Raw genomic sequence first — 19616 nt, forward strand, 5'->3', positions numbered from 1 at the left:
CGGTGTGTTTCTCATAGCCGCTGCCGGAGGATTGGACATGGGCTACAGGATATTGTTAAATGTGTGGTTCATTCTCAGCATCCACCACTGGAATACATTTGGCAGGGAGGTGTTTGGAGGTTCTTCATTTTCTGAAGGGGGGCACTCAATGGGTTCAGTCAAGGACTGACCAAGGCAGGATATCCCCCTGATTTTTCCTTGTCTAATTTCTGACCGAATCATGGCTATGTCTCCTTAGGCTCCGGAATCATTTAAAACTTTTTAACACTGGCAACATTTGGTTTCACACAAGACAACATCTTGTTCCTGCAGCACTTAGTGGAAATGCATTGAGCATGTGGTGGCCTGAACTCCACTGACTCTAGCCCTTAGCAATGAGGACAGAGGACCACTCTAGATAGAAATGAACTTCCATGAGCCTCTCTGATTTAAGTCTGCTACTGTCACCTTTGGAACATGCATCACTGCATGACACACATCTGCCTCACACTGACGGCAATAAATGTCAACACAGCAGTCACTACTTGTTATTCATGTGCATGAAAGCACAAATACAGCTTTATGGAGGCCCTCAAGGGACATCACAGTGATTCCCTTTTGAGAATAGTTTCAAGAACACTAAATTTATCATGCATGCCTTAAAACACCCCCTCCCCCCAAAAAATTACAAAAATAGGCGTCCAAATGAAATGGTTTTTGTCCATAAAAGAATTGATGGTGTTCAAAGACTGACCGTGTCAGAACAATTCATTTGAAGGTAGGACTGAGTCATGACAAGTCTAAAAATCGGTCAACTACAATTCTTGTCATGAGTAACAGGATGAAAGATAAGAAAAGAATGCCTTCTGTCATAACCCATTTGACCAACTTGGGGGTATTTGCCTTGAGCCTGGATTCACATCACTGAGTGAAAGTATAGTGTCCCCTCAAGGCCACCATTGGAGAAATTCTCAAGAATAAGGCATGCACGTTTATAATAAACTTTGACCTCACCCAGCAGACGAAGCACTGCGGGTGCCAATGCCCACTGAGGGCGGTGATGTAGTTGTCCATGATGGCATTCTGGCAGCCGCTGCACTTGGGCGCAAACATGCTGAAGTAATCGTCCCGACAGTACACCTTGTTGTTGTTCTCGTGGAAGCCGTTGTCACCGAACGGCTGGCCGCACTGGGCGCAGAAGAAGTGCTCCGGGTGCCAGGTCTTGTCCAGGGCCGTCACGCAACTCTGCATTTAGCACAGATAAAAATGCGTGAAGAACACTGTACTTGTCATCTTTTGAGAATTTACATGTCGTGTTGCCCATCCTATCTATAACCATTCTCTCGTTAAGCCATACAAGAGATTTAAAGAAAAAAAAAAAATTACACCTCCCTTTTCCAAACCTGGCTGTCCAATGACAGATTTTCTACATATGCATGCTTGTAAAGACGTGCATTATGATTGTGTGCCTGCAATGATTCGATCCTATCAAATGAGGGGTTTTGTTGGTATAAATATTTGCATTTGACACTATCCTACGTCTCTAAATGTATGAACACATTCCACTGAGATGCAAGGTATTTTGAAATTTTTGAAAAACAAAGGTGTCAACATGATTGTCAGGCAAACTTGACTTGACATGGTAGACAAGCAAACAACCTGAATATAAAGCCACTTCAGATCTCGTGAAAACACAAGAACACAGCACAAAGGGGCATCAAGGGCAGAACTGCAGCAAAATTCTGCCATATTCCAATTCAAAGTTATAACATGTTCAACGTTTGCAAAATTACAGCATGAAAATCTTGCCAGGAAACGTGCATCTGCTTTTTGCGCAGAGTGCAAATTGGCCTCAACACTGACGCCAAAACGGTGACGACTTACATCTAGTATAGGGCCGTCGCAGTAGGCACAGCGAGGGGCAAAGATGTTATGATAGTCTGTCTCGCAGTAGGGCTTGCCGTCCCGCTCAAAGAAGCTCTTGGCGCCCAGCTCCGTCTCGCAGTGACAGCAGACAAAGTGCTCCGGATGCCACGTCCGACCCAAGGCTGTCACAATCTGGATAAAAAGACGGAAAAGTCAAGCCACTGGGCTGAATCCGTGGATGGAGTGGCAGATGCAGCATTTATGTGGTGCCAGGTAGCCCTCATCCTAATAATGATAAGTTGTCCAGTCTCACTTGTGTCACGACCACTGCCACTGGAGAAAGTTCTCCCTCTAAAATCCTGTAATAAAGACTGTTTTCTAAACCCTGAAGTTTCACCGAAATGGCTTTCTCTAAAACAAACTTTACCACAATGTAGACAGTTCACAAGTGACGTTAAAGCAAGCATGGCTCTAAATTGAGCAGCGCGAGACAAAAATTACCAAAGTTAAAACCTGTTCGACCAATACGCAAATCGCAGCATGACATTTGTGGTTTACTTCCCGAGTGTTTTGGGTTATAGGTCTCTCTCAAATGATGTCACTTCCTACAGATTACCACGTGCATCGGCATCTTTTACATGTACTTCACTTTTCGTGACGCGTATTGGCTGCGCCATATTCGAACATTATTTGGATCAGCACGCGTGCCATTTTAGAACAGTTTGCACACTGTGCGCAATGCACCTGTTGGCACTGTACACGCACTTGCAATTTTCCTACAAAGATGGCGTCTATTTAGAGAGATCTTTAAACAAAAGGCAACCTCCAAGCGTTTTTCATGTATGCTTTTTTCTTTGAATCTTGGGGTTGTGTCTTTGCAGGTTAACCATAGCCATGTCCGAAATAGGCTTCAAGAGCTACGGCTAAGTTTATTGTCTACGCGCCTCCACACTTTTCCAATGGAGTGAAGACCTGGACCTAGCTCTAGACAACAGATTCGGATGCAGCCCATGTTTCACTCCAGTAAAATACCTGGTATCCGTACCATCTGTAAATGTGCACTAGTAGCCCTAGGCAGTTGGGTACCAGCAACGCCTACCTGTCCAATGATCTGTTTGGTGCAGGCGGCGCAGTAGCCCTTGGCCACCGTGCTGACGCCCTGCCGGCTGACGTCCGACTTCAGGTGGCCCAGCATGGAGTCCAGCTGAGTGCCCGAGGGCGCGGCATTGCCTGGCTGGGCCGGATTGGAGGGCTGAGCAGCAGTGGTCACCTGGTAAGGCTTGGCATAGCTGGGTTCGTTGCTGCCCCGGACGGCAGCCGGAGCCGGCTGGGGGCTGGACACCTGGATACAAAAAGGAGGATTCCAACATTTCCTCCCTTCAGTGATTTGTTGGAAAAAATCTGACCCTGAGAATTATTTCCATATTCTCAATATGGGCGACAGGCAAATTGTTGAGGGCAGTGCATACAATCCACAGCTAGTTGCTTTGTCTGATTTTAGACCCCAGACTTCACAGTTGTTAAACACGTCAGACAGTACCACTGGAAGAGAGCCAAATCTTAAAGCACTTCTATTTACACACACTAAGCCAACATGTACATGTACCTGTACATGTACTTTCAAGGGATCACTGTTCGGGGTGAAGCCTGAAATGAAGCCAAGTATTGGATCCCCCAGGCTTCAATTTCTTTACAAGAGCAGGACACCAGGGAAAAATGCCATGGAGTCTACACTATTTCAAATTGGTTCTCGGCTTGGTTTGGCTCAGCATGTTAATAAAAATAACAGTTTCTGCTACATACATGTACATGTAAGAACATGACACTGGTGGTGGGAATTCAAGGAATGAAGACTCAATCTATGCACTGCCATGTCAGCCTCGGTAGGATTGGAACACGAGTATGACAAGTCGGTACATGCAGGGGTGACAGTCCCATGTCAACTGGTCAGCCCATGTTCTCTGATCAAAGTTCTAGCCAGGAACTTAAACCTATGTTTATTTTAAGACTTGTACATGTACCTCTGAATGAAAAGTTGACACAAAGTTCCACGTTCAATTCTGTAAGCCAAAACCTCCAACACAAACCCACTGAATTAACTGTGAATTGAACTGTCTCTTGGTTCTTGGTTCTGTCAAACATGTTTACATTATCCTGTACTTTCATTGGCTACAGTGAACATGTCATGATCCATTTATTGCTTTCACAGAGACTCAACTGGCACAGAGGGCAGTGAAATCCTTCAAAGGCGTCCGAACTGGCAAAGTGCCAATGGAAGAAAGCAATACAGAGTCACTCTACGTCCTTGCTTCTGGGGATGTCGATGGCAATAATGCAATCGTCCCAAATCGATCTAATCCAGTCCCTCCCCCCAAAACACAAAATCTCAAACCTGAAAACAACTTTAGAAGAGTCGCCAAAAATGCAAAGAGGGAATAACGTCATGCCACGACTTGATAACCACATGGACAGGAAACAGGACAAGGATTGGTATTGATAACGGGAAGTATACCAAAAGAGAAAAACCTCATTCGAGGCCGGGGTGGGGAAGGAAATAAACACTAAGTCATGACCACAAACGCCTCTGGGCAACACACAAAAACTCTGACCATGCTTCTATTGTCAAAGCAACATGTACTGTTTCCCATTTGTAAAGTACTTCAGACAAAAGGAGTAGAATTTAGAAGTACTGGCTGGGACGCTCAGATGTTTATCTTTCAACTTCATGAAAGCCGCGGGGAAACAAACGCAATGCTGGTTTCACAATTGCTGGATAAACATTCACTTAATAGGGCGGCATGAGCTGCTTGGAGGCAGAACTTTTGGTAACAGTCCCAGTAATCTTTCTTATTGTGCCGGGATGGGGTTGAGCGAATGTGAGATATCCTCGAAATATTCACCAAAGGTTTTGCAGGCCCCACAGCGGCATAGGGTCAATGGCATAGAAGAACATAAATTCGTTTGCCTAAAGGCACCCCTTAAAATATCAATTTCTTATGCTCTATTTCGACTTTTATAAGTACAACCACCTTTTAAAAAGGTAACACTGAATTTTTCAGATCCTGTGAGAGATTGTTGGAAAAATCCCGATGAAAACAAAAACCCGCTCTATCAAGGAATACCCTGACAAATCTCAACCCTGCTGTGCACAGAGTCAGACTTCTGAAATTGATCTGTGATACGTCAATAAAATTTTGTCTATCGTGGGCTGTAACATCTGGTGCAAGTGCCTTGATTAATTGATGACAAAAAAAACAATACAGACCAATCATTGCTTCCAATCTGCCCACAGATTTTCTTTGGGATGCATTTGTGCTGTTGGCAAGATAATGCCACATCTTGACAACTTTCAGCTTAAAACTCATACTCAGGGCCCAAGTCTTCCTTCTCAAGGAAAGCACTGAAAAAAAGATCCAAAAACGTCTTTATACAGTCAAATGTCAGTTGTCCTGCCCTTGACTTTCAAATCTACATTTCAATTTCCCATCAACGTCTCAGATTCCGGCACACCTTAACAATTACTGCCCAAATCATCCATTTTAAACCCATACATTCAAGTACACCAGTGAATCATGATACCACAATGCCCCCCCCAGTTACCGCTGCCAAGATTCGTAAATAGGCACTTTCTAAAGCATCACTCCATGGTAGAGAAATACTGGTGGCCTCACTGAACAATACCAGAAAGCTTTACCACAGAGTCCCAATGCTTGCATGCACGTCACAGGCAGTTATAAATTTGAAGGTCATCCATTAGCAAGTTTGGAACATTAAAAAATTTGTGAATGTGTTTGGCAACAGTTGATGTTGTATTTGTACATCATTACGTAGCAACAGGGAACGTTATTACCCCGATTGTTCCCACTGAACATTCCTCACCAAAGCCTGTCAAAACCCATTTAAAAGCCACTTGATCATGTTGCCGACCTTTCCCGACCCCTGACCCCTTGGGGGTCAATGTGCTCACGTGCCGACTATGTCTGGCATGTTGCGGTTGTGGCGGGTATCAGGTTTTGTCGGTATCAACAGCCGTCTACGTTTGGCACAGCTGGTGGAGTCATTTTGACAGCTCAGGAGATGCTTTCAATCTGTACATGTCTTCTGGTTTGGGGCAACTGCTTTGAACCTAGTGTAAAACGGTGCAGACTTCAAAGAATTTCAGATTAAAGGGTTTTTTTTACAATTTTTTTGTCAGGTTGGGGTTGAATTCATATTCAACTTGAAGCAGATGAAATATTTTTGCAAGAAATTGAACAGGGGTGAAACTGGAGAAAAGTGAAACTTGAGAGCCCCACAGCAGCATAGGTTCTGTGGCATACATTTGTGTCTGCCTTTTGGCACCCCTTAAAATACCCACTTCTTGTGTTTTATACCAACTTTTCATGTCCAAAAACCTGAATGATAAACTCAGGATTTTCCAGACTTATAAACAGATTGTCTGGAAAACCTTGAAACCAGGAAAAATATGAGAAAAAGTTTCAGAAATTAGGAAAAATCCTGGCAAATCCCAACCCTGAATTTAACAGTATATTTGACACTTTGCAAATTTCCACTTCCATGTCTTTTTATTGGAGAAAGCATTTTTATTTTTTCCATGGTCATTTTTACAAGTATTACAATTCTCTATCTATTTATTGTTCAAATGGTGAAAACAATGTTGTGGAAAAACATTAAACAAAAGGATTTGGGGTTTTGTTTCATTCCAAAACAAACTTGTTTTCAATAAATCAGGTGAAGGGAGAATAAACTGTTTTTTGGGGGGAAAGGGTGCACTAGAGCTTGAAAAAAATCCCCTTGACATATCAGGCATCTCTTTGGAACAATGTTGACAACAAAATTAGAACTCTTCGTTCCCAACCAACCTTGAAGTCCGATAATGAGGCCATGAGTTCGTCTAGCTCTTGGGTAGCTGATGACGCACTGCGGGTGGGAGGTTGACTGATGTGAAGCTGAGCGGACTCCGGAGGAGGAGGCTGTGAGTACTGAGGGCCTGGAGCGGGGCTAGACAACACGGGGGGGAAAAAAATTCCAACAAAAATCTGTCACACGTTTATTAAAGAGCAAGGGTATTTTGAAATGCTGCTTTTCTCATTCTAATGAGTCTGTTTTAGTGAAGGTCTTCCATCCAGCCATAAGCAGTAACTTCAATAGCCATGCCTGAAAAATTCAATCTCTGATCCAGTTTGGTATTTCGATATAACATGCTCAAAAATGAAGCATACTGTAGGTTTTTCAAGATCCGCAATGCACGCGCGCGAGATTGGCAGTATAAGTGTGGCCGTACGTACGCCCACCCAGGCACAATGAACATGTTTGAACTGGTATAACATCAGTTGATTTGTTCCTGAATGACCTTCACCTTTTGAAATACCAAACTGTCACTGTTTGAGAACTGTAACTATTCCGAGAACTTTCAGAACCTACAAGTACAACCTTGATTTTTTTTTCTGACATTATTCTTGGCACAAAGAAAACAATAAAGTGCAGTGACTTTTACGGGCTTTGAATAGGTAACCACGGTAACAAGCCTGAGTTCCCTCCAAAACAGCTATCACTGTGTGAATCATGCACTGAACAATTCAACCTCTGAAGACCCAGAATCACCAAATCGGGAAAAGTCTGGAAAACTCACGCCACTGCTTCCTCCTCTTACTCGTGAGGTTTTCAAGAAACAGGGGCCACTTCTTCATCAGGAGCATTTTATGTGAAATCTTGAAATGGCGAAAATACCGATCCCCACAGACTGAAGATTTAACGCATAGGTGGGTTTCTTAAAAGGCTTACCCAGTGGGCGATCTTGGTCCATCGAGTCTCTTGGGCTTGGGCGCTGTCGCGGGGGCAGGGGCTTTGGTCGGGGAAGGGGGCGTGTGCGATTGAGATGACGTGGCTGTGCGGAAGAGAATAGGGTTAATAAACTGGTACGGCAGACAGATTAGCTACATGCACATCGACGCTGAAACACTGTGCAGATTCTAAGGCCGTGTCCACATTACTTAGCTATGGCTCAAAATTAAACATCAGTCTATACTTTGGGCTGTGGCCATGTCCCATACAGTCATGCCTAATTTCAAGCCGCAAACCAAGTGATTTGGAAACAACCTACATGTATGTTTGCTCTTACCAGTACACTGCTACACCTGGCCAATATTTCACAGGGCTGCTTAAAGCAAAATGACATGGTAAGTAAAAATCAGCTGCGTACCAGTCAAACACTTTACAATATTTACATACCACTTTGGCTGGTAACCTGTGAGTAAACATTTTCTTCGATAGGGAAATTTCTGTGCTTATAGCAGCTCTATGACTAGGCCTAAATGCATTTTACAAACACGTGGACAATCTATGAGAAATAATCAGTTTAACTGGCAACTTGAGGGGCCTCAATAATACAGCCCTTTGAAACAGTGCCACAAGAGGGCTTACTTCAGGCTGGTTCTTCCATTTAAGGAACCAATTAATACACATATCTGATTGGTTACATTTGATCAAATGACATCTTGTGACCTGGGCCACAAAATGCATCTCTTGAGGCAGAACTGAATGGACAAGGCCTGGAAATAAATTGTCCAACTTGTGGACTGCAAACCCACTGCACCTGCGGGCGAAGTTCGATCTGCAACCAAACATGTATGTCCACCACTGATCAATTTCCCTACCTACATACATGCAATCTATCAACCAGTGGTTGACTTGCAGTGTATGGTTGCTAAAAGATCTTGGCTAATTTACTGGCTATGCAATTCCCAGTACACGCCATTTCTTGCAGCAATTTTAGAGTTTCAAAATCTCAAGAAGGAAAACTGGCACTCAAAGCAACATAAGCATTACAGGAAATCAGAATGCAAAAAATTCAATTAAATTGGCATTTTACAAGAAAGAAACAGGAATCAAGTTTTTCATCAAACTGTTGATTTCAATTCAAAAATCAGTTCGGCAAAGGAGAGGGGGTTCAAATGTTACTATTCTTTCTGAACATTTAAGCAACACACACAGGAACACGTATGCTATGAGATACAGGTACATGCAACATGAGGCCACCATGCAGGCTAAGCAACATGTACCAGAGCCAACTCACAAAACTGGATTCTCAAAGGTGCGACAGAGTGAAGGGCACAGTGTGAGTTGACCGAATGATGACCAACCCACACGCAGAGATCTCATGAAACTGAGGTACCGTAATTTTGTAACCTGAAAACAAACTTTGAAATGCTCTGCTCAGCTCAGTAAGTGAAGAACTTTTGGGGGAACGGGAAGCAACCATTCTGGCTGGAAAGGTGAGACAATATGCAAGCATTTGATAGTCAAAGACTCATTTCACTGGTTAACATATATCAGACATGGGCCATGCTTGTGTGACAACGGGTAGCAACGGCTAGGGCACTGTACCGCAATTTTGACACATTTGAATGTTTTACTCTTTGAGCTGTTTTGGGAATGCAGAAGTGACAAAGTTTCAGCCAAGAATTGCTGAATACAGGATATCCCAAAATTTGCCACCAATTGAAAAACTGGGCCAGTTGAATAGGTTCCATGCATTTGCAAATTTAAATTCAAAGTTTTTAAATACATATTTAAAGAGACCTTTGGCTATTAAACACATGTACGGTACTGCAACCTGGCCTAAAAGTCTTCGTGTACATGTACAGTACGTACATGTACATGTACTTATAAGACCAGACATAAGCCTGGCTCATGCATGTCTGCGGGATGTGTGATGCGCGTTCTGTCTAACATGAGAATTCAAAATGTATTACAGAGAGCACATGAGCGCAGTTCATGAATATGAAAGGTTTATGACCAAGAAGTGCACCGACACACGAAATGCTCACAACTCGGGTACAACTTCATGTAAATGTACCTGTACTGTATGCATATTAGGTACATGTACTGAAATGGAAAACACATTGACTAAAACTTCACAGACATTTCACAATCCAATTTTGCAAGGCAAACAGGAAATTGCGTACAGGCTCAAAATGCAGCAACAGCAAACTCGAAACAAAACAAAGGCAAGCTGAATCCATGGCATGCACATGAACTCAATACACGTACATAAGTACATGTTCGCCACATCCTCTCAGCAAAGTGATAGTTGTTTTTTCCACTTTGGCGAGCATTCGATGCACGAATTGCAACCGACACGGGGGGTAATCATGCCCGCACACTTGTCCATACGGCATCCTACCCGCAGAGAGACCTAAAAATTCTCTGTGGGTTGAACATTTTTTAAAGGAGCACAGCAGCGCATTGCTTCGGTTTCGCTTGAGAGATTGTTTTGTGTTCATTATTATTTTGTCCTCACAATCTCAAATTCCAAACATCGTAACTTTTCACACTGTTTTTCAAAATGTTTTTTTGGGGTTGGCTTTTATAAACGAGGCCATTTGGCCAAAGTTACTCCGAGAAATGATTCTGAATGAAGAACTTGGGTTTTTCTGTACATCAGTAATGTGTTTATTTTTTTCTAAATCTTGAGAGAAGATGTGAAGAACGTTATCGACATACAAACCTAACCGGTACTGCACTGTGCCCTCTTCTCTTAATCAAAATGCCATCACGATAACACGCAAGACGGCAAGCCATGCAAACTGGCACAAAGTTGGGTGCATTTTGAGCGAGTCTCTCAAAGTGAGTCACCCAAGACTCGCATTCAGCTTTTGGGCAAACTCACATGCAAATGACGTGGCACAACTTCTCTTACGCCCATGCTACAAGGAAGGCAAACATTCAAGGGCGGAGACACTGATGACTTCATTCAAAGTTCTGCATTCAACCTACCTGAGGCTTGCCTTGCACGTTCTTTCATTGGTTCAAAAGTTTGCAATTGGTATTTTTAAAAGTAAAATGGAAAAGAAGGTAAAGTCAGAACAATGTAGGACTAAGATCGTATGAACTGGCCATATGCATGTACTAGAAAACATTCTAAAATGCCACCCACACTTAACACGCTAAGCGCCAAATACAACCTAAAACTCAACCCTTGGGTGTGCTTCTGAAAGAGAGAATTTTGGAAACTTTTTTATGTCACCTTTATATGACCTTTCTGAGGGATGATACTATTTTTGGAGACAGTTTGCAGCTTTGGAGGGGAAGGAAATAAAACATACCCAAAAAAATGGTCTTTCCCGCAATCTTTTTTTAAAATTTGGATCTCTTTCTTTCAGGGAAACCAAAGCCCCCGTTGGGCCCCTGGATCACCTCTGGTTACAGCCTTCAGATGGTTTTTCTTTATGGGCTGCATGATGACTTTATACTAACTACACATGTACATGATGCACAGAGGAAAAAGATAGGCCATGAGCAGATTGAAACAGTTTTCGTTGACAGACTCACCATTTTGAATTTTGACCTGGGCACTCTCCAGATCTGCCAACAGGCTGTCCAGCTCAGACAGGTTGTCCATCTTGGCGTCTTGGTACGTCCGGTTGCTGTAGCCGGCCGTTTCCGGGAATGGGTAGGCCGTGGCGGGCTGCTGGGCAGGGCGCGTCCGGGCCGGCTTGGGTGGAGGTGCCTGGCTGCTGCTGCTGCTGCCAGGCCCTGGGGCGGTCGCACTGGGGCCCGGGGGCTGATAGCTGCTGTTGTAGAGTGGGGAGGGCTGGGCAAACGCCTGCTGCTGGTGGGGCTTGGCGTAAAGGTGGGCCACACCTTGGCCCGGGGGAAGCTGGCGGTTCGGCTGCTCCTCGTACAAGGGCTCCGACTGGACAGGAAGAGAGAAAAGAATCTCAAATTCACCCTGAAGTTAAGAAAGTTACTGCAGTGAGTATTTAGAACTTGAACAGGATGCTGAAAAAGGCCCTAGTGTATGACGTCTTTCCAACTGGACAGTTTTACTGACAAAAAATAAGGCATTAAGAACTTAGTCTGAAAGCTGGCTTCATCTTGAAGACAGGGCCTGAGATTGGCTGGTACATGGGTAATTCCAGAAATCAGGGATCCATTTTTTAGTGTCCCTGTCACATCTGACATGAGATTTTGTAAGATCAGAACACATTTTCTAATTTCCAAGAGTGATGAATAATGCAAATTACCTGCCAAACAAATAGTAATAGTTTGAAATCACTTCCGGTGATATTTCGAACAACAAGGTCAAATGTAACAGGAACAAAAAAATGTCACACTTTTGGACCCCTAATTTCTGGAATTACCCACATGTACTTTATGCCAGAGACCTGTCACACAGTATCCAAGACATCTGAATACTTGCCGAGACAAAGCAGGGCATGATCTCCATGGAAAAACAAGGAGAACACAATATACAAATCAAATTTGTCAAAGACCTGACCAAAAGACTTTAGGAGAGTACCGAACACCTCAAAGCAGAGTTTAAAATTTAAAAAACTTGGCTTCTGAAAAAAATTTGTTTTGGACTCACCTGTTGCGAGGGGTAGTTCCCGTTCACATTGGCTGGGATCTCTGAGTAGATCGGAGACAGAGGGGACTGGGGATTGGCGTTGGTCGGCGGTGGGGCTGGGGTGGTGGAGTGGGTGTCGTTGGGCGTGGCTCCTGGTTTGCCACTTGGGGTCTTGAACTGGGAGGTGGAGGCCTCGAGGTCGGCCAATAGTCTGTCTGCAATGACACCAACCAGAAATCATTATCATAGTGGCCACTTTCTTGTGGATATCCGAAGTGACCTTTCACGTCTATGAAATCTGTAATACATGTATATCCTAGGCCATTTTTCAAATCCTACATGTACTTCACTCCAGATGTGGCTTAGCTGCACCTCAAGCTCCAGAATCCTTTCCAAGTATAATTTCATGCATACCACTGGCCCAATATTAAAACTTGACCTCACATTCAACAATTTGATGTTTTGCGGTGGAAAATAATATGCAAGAGGTCTAAACATGGGACATTTCACTCAGGAAACTGAAGCCAAAGTCTGAGATGAATGTGAGATTTACATGTACAAACACCCAAGGCTACACAGTATATTTGCAATCAAAGTTCAACCAATCCAGACCATTTTATTTCTGAGAACTGACAAAGAGTAAATAAGCCTTTTGCAAGTGAAATTTGAATAAAATCTGGTGCACTGTGTTCTTTAAATTCAAGTGAACCTAACAATTTGAATTCTCCATACTAAAGAGACTGTTGGTACATGTACATGTATACCTTGTGATTCGGGGCAAGCTTTTGCTTAGTTAAATAAGAGATGCTTTGCCTCAATACACTGTTTTCAATGGATAAGAACGGCAAAAAGGAATCAGTCCATTCTAGAGATGGTGGTCGCTATGCAAAGGTACATGTATACCAACAGGGTCTTTAGTCTGGGGAATTCAAATGGTTGTTTATGTGCAATCCGATAACTCAGTGGTTTTATTCACATTTAACTCGCAAAAGGCTTATTGACCATCTAACGAAAAGGCCGAATGTTTATAGTTGCATGAAGAAAAAAAGAAAATGGCATTTTCTTTTTTCAGTGGAAATGTCATTTCAATTTGAGGGTTATCAACTTTTCTGCTTTGATTATAAAAGAGTAAAACTGGATGTCCATTCTTCCTATCTAAGAAAGCATGTACCGTACAGTACACATACTTAAACAGGTATCCCAACGGTTCATTTGTTACATGTACATAGGATGTACATGTACTCCCTACTGTACATGCATATCAGATCCAGTCACAAATTTTCCTGAGGTTATTGGAGGTCACGCACTTCATTTTAGGCTACATGTCCATTTTATACATAAATATCTGTCACATGATGACATGAAGGTCATTCAGTAGACTTGATTCAAGCATGGAGGCAGGAGAAGATTCAAGATTCATAACATGTAGGCCACCAGCTTTGACACCAATTTAGAAACTCAAAGTCTCGATCATGAAGTGCCTTTACAGCCCTTGAAATTTCATATGTCTCCGGGGCACACGTTGTTTCCCCCTTCCCCTTTGAAGGAAAGTGCATCAGCTGTACCTGACTGAATCCTCAAACCATAAACTAGTTGGACAAACAGTTGTGAGAGTTCAGAGGCTGTGCTTCTGGGGAGCCTCTAGTTGCACATTCACTGCCTGTGCATGTACATGTATTTTCTGAATCTGATTCCCTGATTGAAGACTGCCTGTCACTTCACAGGGGGTGCATTCCTTAGGAGGCTGACTGCTCCTAGCTACAGCACACCACAAAGCTAGGAACACTGTGTTCCTAGCTCTATGAGCACACAGTACAGAGATATTTTTTGCTGCTGGCGGTTTGAAGGGGAGGGGCCCATCAAAGTTATCCCGGTCATCAGGTTTTTATGGCCGAGTTCACAGGCCTTGCCCTTTTGGCACAGGAGTAAAGGCAGGAATTGCTTGTGGGTCTTTGGTGTTGTTGACAACATGTTTATTCACTAGTACTGGATTAATTAAACCAAACCCCTTGGGCGTTTTTGGCAAAGAACCTTCCTGCAATTTCACATGTAACAAAATTTGATATTGCAGAGCACTCATTCCTTGATCAGATTGGGTTATTTTGTCCCAGCATGTACAATGTGCATGTACCTGTATGGAGAGCCATAGAAACATGGATTTGATGTGCAGAATCCCTCAAGATCCCTTAACAAAAAACAATGGAGGTTATTATTTTTTTCAATGATGCTGCACTAAAGTTTCACCTTCAAATCATGGAGGAACAAAAACACATTCCTCCATGTTCAAATCTAGCAGCTCCTCAAAAACCGCACCTGGAACTTTTGGGAGAATTTTGAAAGAACTGGGAAGGAACCAGTACAAATGTACATGTAGAATTCAATCACACTGCTTTCAGCTGGGATGAAACGTACACCAAGTGGAAGTGTACTGCATTCTTGTAGGAAGGATGATTTTGAAGGTTCCAGAAGGATGCAATGTGCATACAGGGTAAAGGGTACAGTACATCAATATAAAAATACATAGTACATGTATGTACACTGAAAGGACCTTAACATCGACAGTATTTTTGACAACTGTCTGATTTCTCCCTCACTTTTATGACGTGGGCCCAATTTCATGGCGCTGTTAAGCACACATTTTTATGCTAACAGAGGCTCCGTGTATTTCATGGAGAGCGTAAGCACTGCATACAGCAAAAGGCATGCTAACACGAACTGTACCTTGGAAGAACTCTTTGCTTAATGTACATGAAGTCACAAAACAATGGAATTCTCGGAATGTGCATGACTGTAAGCACAACCAGGCCAAGTAGTGCTTAAGGTTAGCAAAGTTTTCTGCAAATAGTAAGCACGACTTTTCTGCTAACTGTTAAGCAGCTCCATGAAATTGGGGCCCAGCAGTGTTGCATAATAATTAGAAATACATGTTTACATTGTAGCATATGAACAATTTCTCTGACCTCAGGTTACTATAGGTACCGGCACATACCGGTACCAGTGTTTTATCCATGTATAAGTACATGTACATGTTGATCAAATTCTCAGTGAAACCAGTGATTCCCAGTGAAAAGTAAAACAGACTTGAAAATAAAAAAAAAAAACTCAATTCAGAACAAACGATGTGTTGATGTGAAGACTGTCCCCGTCCTGATTTATCAACACAGCCTGCATTTCGACCTTCACCCTGGAAGATATGCCGATTAAAAACAATTTAATCTATTCGTCTGGTATGCGACCTTTACCATTCTGCCAGCCAGAATGTAAACTACATGTAGTTCCAAGATTTTCTTGTACTGGTTAAGTTGCTTCCATTTCAATTCAGTATCAGATTTGTTTCCAAAGGTCTTTACAAACACTGTGGAAAACCATGACTATAGAAACCCCCCCAAAAATACAAATCAAATCAAATCCTGGCACAGGAATGCACATGTAGATAAAAGGCATGTACTGTTGGGCTCTGTAGGAAACCAGAGCCTTGAACGTGTAGATAACAGCCTCTTGATCACGCAACAAAAACTGCCAAAAAGTTAAGGAACAAAACATGAAATTCTAATCAAATTGACACACACATCCATGTACATGTACATTTACACCTACAAGTACTGTACGTATGCTTGTACAAGGAATATTTTTGCCTGGGTTTTTGCAACATTTGAGTACGGCTTAGTTTTAATCGGTCACTTGCTACATGTGCGTGTACATACATGTACTTTTTACACGGTACATGTAGAAGTGGAATTTCAAAGAAATCCACTTCTACGGGTATCAACAGGGTGACAAAATTCAGAATTCTGATTTTTAATTCTTTGTTTGGCTGGTAGTTTGTGTGTTTATTTGCTTCAGATTACCAGGCACTAACACTGACTTTTCCAATTTTTAAGGCAGTTGATGCTTACACTACAGGGAAGATGCTCTCTCTCAAGGCATACCACCGTGAGTCCACAGGGTAACTACTGCATGGTACCCATACTGTGGGCACTCGCAGGTGCAATGGTGCAATGTAAGGTGCTTGACCCTGAGCCACCTGATCCTCTGGGAGGGGCAGCCATAACAGCAGTCAAAGGGAGACTAAATGTTTGTAAACAGACAGGGTATTCCCAAGGCAACTGACCCCCCCAGGTCATTCACATTGACTTCATTTTGAGAGACTGATCTCCTTTAGTGCAGAAGTTACCATGGAGAATTGGCACTTCAGAAAAAAAGGGAAAAACCATTGTAGAAAAAGATGGTAAGCTACATTACAGGTCCATGTACATGTACATGTACACTGTACCGCTGACCCAAATACCGGTAAATTCCAACACAAGGACCTGAATACAAATACATTTGCATGTACATTATATACGATACATGTACACTGTACTGCCATCCTGGAGGCAGCTCAGTCTCTCATTGCATATTCAATCAATCAGAACAAAAGTTTGACTGACTTAAAATTATCTGTCTTCTTTCACTTTTTCCAGCTGAAAATCTATTTCCATAGACGTATCAGTTTTGCGAGGCAATTTCAGCAACTTAAACTGAGCAACCTCAGAAGTGATTCCACACGCCCACAGCTGTGTTGGTGCGTGTACCGGTAGGCTAGTACAAAAAATTGTAATGCTTTGCTGTGTGATCATGCACTCTCCAACTGTGTCCTTCCACTTGGCTGACAAAAAAATTCACCACCAAGACATTAGAAATAAACATTTGAGTAACGATTCAATAAAACTGATTGTGAGATTGACTTGAGAATGCAGAGAAAAACAACAGCTTGAAATACCGGTACCATTCACTTCACAGTCCCTCCAGTCACCTGTATCATGCATCATGGCTACCAGTGATCGTCACACGCAGACAAGAATGAAGGGCCATTGTCCAATACTCGACTTGGGCTTCGTCTCAGGCTTCAACTGGTTTTTTTTACTTCCTGTCTTTGAGGTTGTAAGTGCAATAGTAAGTCTGATAGTGCCACAAGACATCAAGTAAGACGCAAAAGAGCCAAATGTTACAGTACTTCAATTTAATCTAAACGCTTCAGGCCCACAATCGGGGATTGGTTTCCTACATGAAGCCTGAGACGGAGACCAAGTTGAGTGTTGGAAAACGGCCAAGTTTTTTTTTTTTTTTTTCACACTAAAATCTGATTTGGAAGGCCTGTTTGGTTCACATGGAGCTGGATCTTGATGAGTGGCCCCAATGCCGGTTCCCTCCAGCCATGTCCTAACAAGTGAAATTTTAACTGGGAAACTTCCCAAGCATTTACTTAGAAAGCATTTTTTTTTACAAGTCTCACAGGTTTGTGCACAGGGGCATCAAGTGTTGTCCCTATAAATTACTGGTATTTTCTATTACCAATTCAAACAAACGACATCACAAAATAAATTATCAATACAATTACAGATCTATGTACAAGGAAAAGAGCAACGCTGCTCCATGTCAGTAAACAAAACTGACAAAAAAACAACAACCCACATTTCATTTTATTAAACACACATGTACTATCTGGCTCAAATCTGACATCGTCTTTCTCAACGCATGATATCCATGAAATATACAAATATTAATTTAAACAGATAACAACAGATGAGTTTCCCTTTCCAAGTGTCCGATCATATACTGTACATGTAGGTACGATGCACATGTAAACTGTACTTTACATTTTTGTAAAGCAAAAGTAAAGTGAAATGAATTTGGTGATGTTGGTGTCAACTTGTCAAACTGTAACTTTCTATAATTCATTCGCTGTTTGACTGACAAAAGTTGTTTTGTTCAGAAATCCATACAAGTACAAACTAACGGCAAGGTGTTTGATGAGGTCAACCGTCAACAAGGTTCCCTAATTCATTTGCTGTTGGCCTACCAAAGTTATTTGCCCTTCAACCCAGGTGAAGTGAAAACCGGGATGTACACTCTTTCTGTACACAAAACCAAACTTTTTTGACAGTTTTCGGTCTCCATGGTTACAGTTTCAGAGTGATGATTCGACTCACCGTTTCTTCTCCCAAAAGACTCACAGCTGTACCCAAACTACGTGAAAATATTCCACTACCAGGGACTGACACACCTCTTCTAAGCAGATACCATTTGCAATAAAGTCACTGGTGCGGTGTGTTAAAATTCCAAGACACTTGGAATGGTGAACCCAGGCAAAGACGTAGTTGACATTCCTGCTGAGCCCAATGTGGAGTTTGTAAACTGAGCTTTCTTGCGACCCAAACAGTTTGTACAGAAGAAAAAAAAATCTCAGGATGGAGAAGATCACAAGGTAATTCCTTACTGGGGTAGAATGACAGCCAAAAACCAGCCTGACTTGACGGTGGGACGACTCCAGCTGTCAGGGGAAAAATGGAAAGCGGGGCGGACCGTCTGTACCCACGCTGCCATGCCCATATATGAACAATGGTACAGTCACTGGCAATGCATGCCGGCCAGAGGACCCCTGCGCTATGTAATGCTATGCCCGGTCTCCGGTTGGACTCACTCGGACTGTACCACTGGGAGGGCGGGGAAGCTGAGGATGTTCCGTGAGGAGACTGGGCATCTCAGAGGGAGGGGGCCATCTGCCTCATCAACCTTGCTCTATGATTAAAGCTACGAGTACGTACATATGTACATGTGCAATACCAGCAAATACAAGCCAAACAAATCAACATAGCATTGCATCATGAGTCGGTTAATAATAGGGATAGAGTTGGAAAAAAAAAATTGGGGGGAAAAAAAACTAATCTTGAAATGTAAATTAAGTTCCCTGGAAGCCCTGAAGCACTTGTGCACAGACTCTATGAATACTCCAACTCTGCCACTCTCGGGTACCGGTACATGTACATGTGCACATCTTCAGTTACACTGGAACAGCAAACTTGAACTCAATAAGCTTCATGTCAACAAACTCTCAAGGCTGGGAAGTACATGTACATGTGAGTATTGTACATGAACACATGTACATGTTCTACGGTGTGAAGAGAATCATCCTCCATCTTAATATCTGGTGGAGCTCAAAGGAAATTTGAGATTAACAGGATCTTTACTGTATAGGATTGAGGACTCACTGAGGCTCATCTACCAGCATTTCCATTTCAAAATGATATTTGGTTGCAACATTCCAAAACCATTGATTTATTACTATTATCAGTTTATTATTATCAAATCAAATTGTCTAGTACAGAATGGCAAGCCAAAGGTTGAAGTGCACTTGTACTAGTCACATCTTATTGATAACAAATAAACATACAGTGTATTGTCAAAAAATACTGCAAGTGGGGCATAGTAAAAATGATAAAAACTGGATATTAAAACTGTTAACATCAAAAGAGGAAAACAAAACAGACCACTAAAATATTTCCACATAGAAAGTAAAAACAACCACAAAAAGAGCCAGGAAAGACAAAAAAAATCAACATTAAAAAGCACCACATGTACATGTATGTAATTTTTATGT

At 42.4% G+C, this 19616-nt stretch overlaps 1 protein-coding gene across 2 annotated transcripts in view; it reads right to left on the reverse strand.

Moving 5' to 3' along the window:
• Window positions 1–19616, reverse strand: part of LOC147798086 (leupaxin-like) — a 33001-nt gene that overhangs the window by 1876 nt on the left and 11509 nt on the right. The window contains exons 2-9 of one of the 2 annotated variants that reach the window (XM_087140709.1): window positions 12218–12411; window positions 11179–11542; window positions 10624–10644; window positions 7630–7732; window positions 6708–6846; window positions 2945–3187; window positions 1864–2037; window positions 994–1224 (exon numbers count right to left, since the gene is read on the reverse strand). In XM_087140709.1, coding sequence (XP_086996835.1) covers window positions 994–1224; window positions 1864–2037; window positions 2945–3187; window positions 6708–6846; window positions 7630–7732; window positions 10624–10644; window positions 11179–11542; window positions 12218–12411 — 1469 coding nt within the window. The remainder of the gene's footprint in view (window positions 1–993; window positions 1225–1863; window positions 2038–2944; window positions 3188–6707; window positions 6847–7629; window positions 7733–10623; window positions 10645–11178; window positions 11543–12217; window positions 12412–19616) is intronic. The other variant, XM_087140710.1, reaches the window with a different exon arrangement.

The sequence above is a fragment of the Acanthaster planci genome, linkage group LG09 (genome assembly GCF_054643075.1).
Source record: "Acanthaster planci isolate LZ-2023a linkage group LG09, COTS_SCS, whole genome shotgun sequence".
Taxonomy (NCBI): Eukaryota; Metazoa; Echinodermata; class Asteroidea; order Valvatida; family Acanthasteridae; genus Acanthaster; species Acanthaster planci.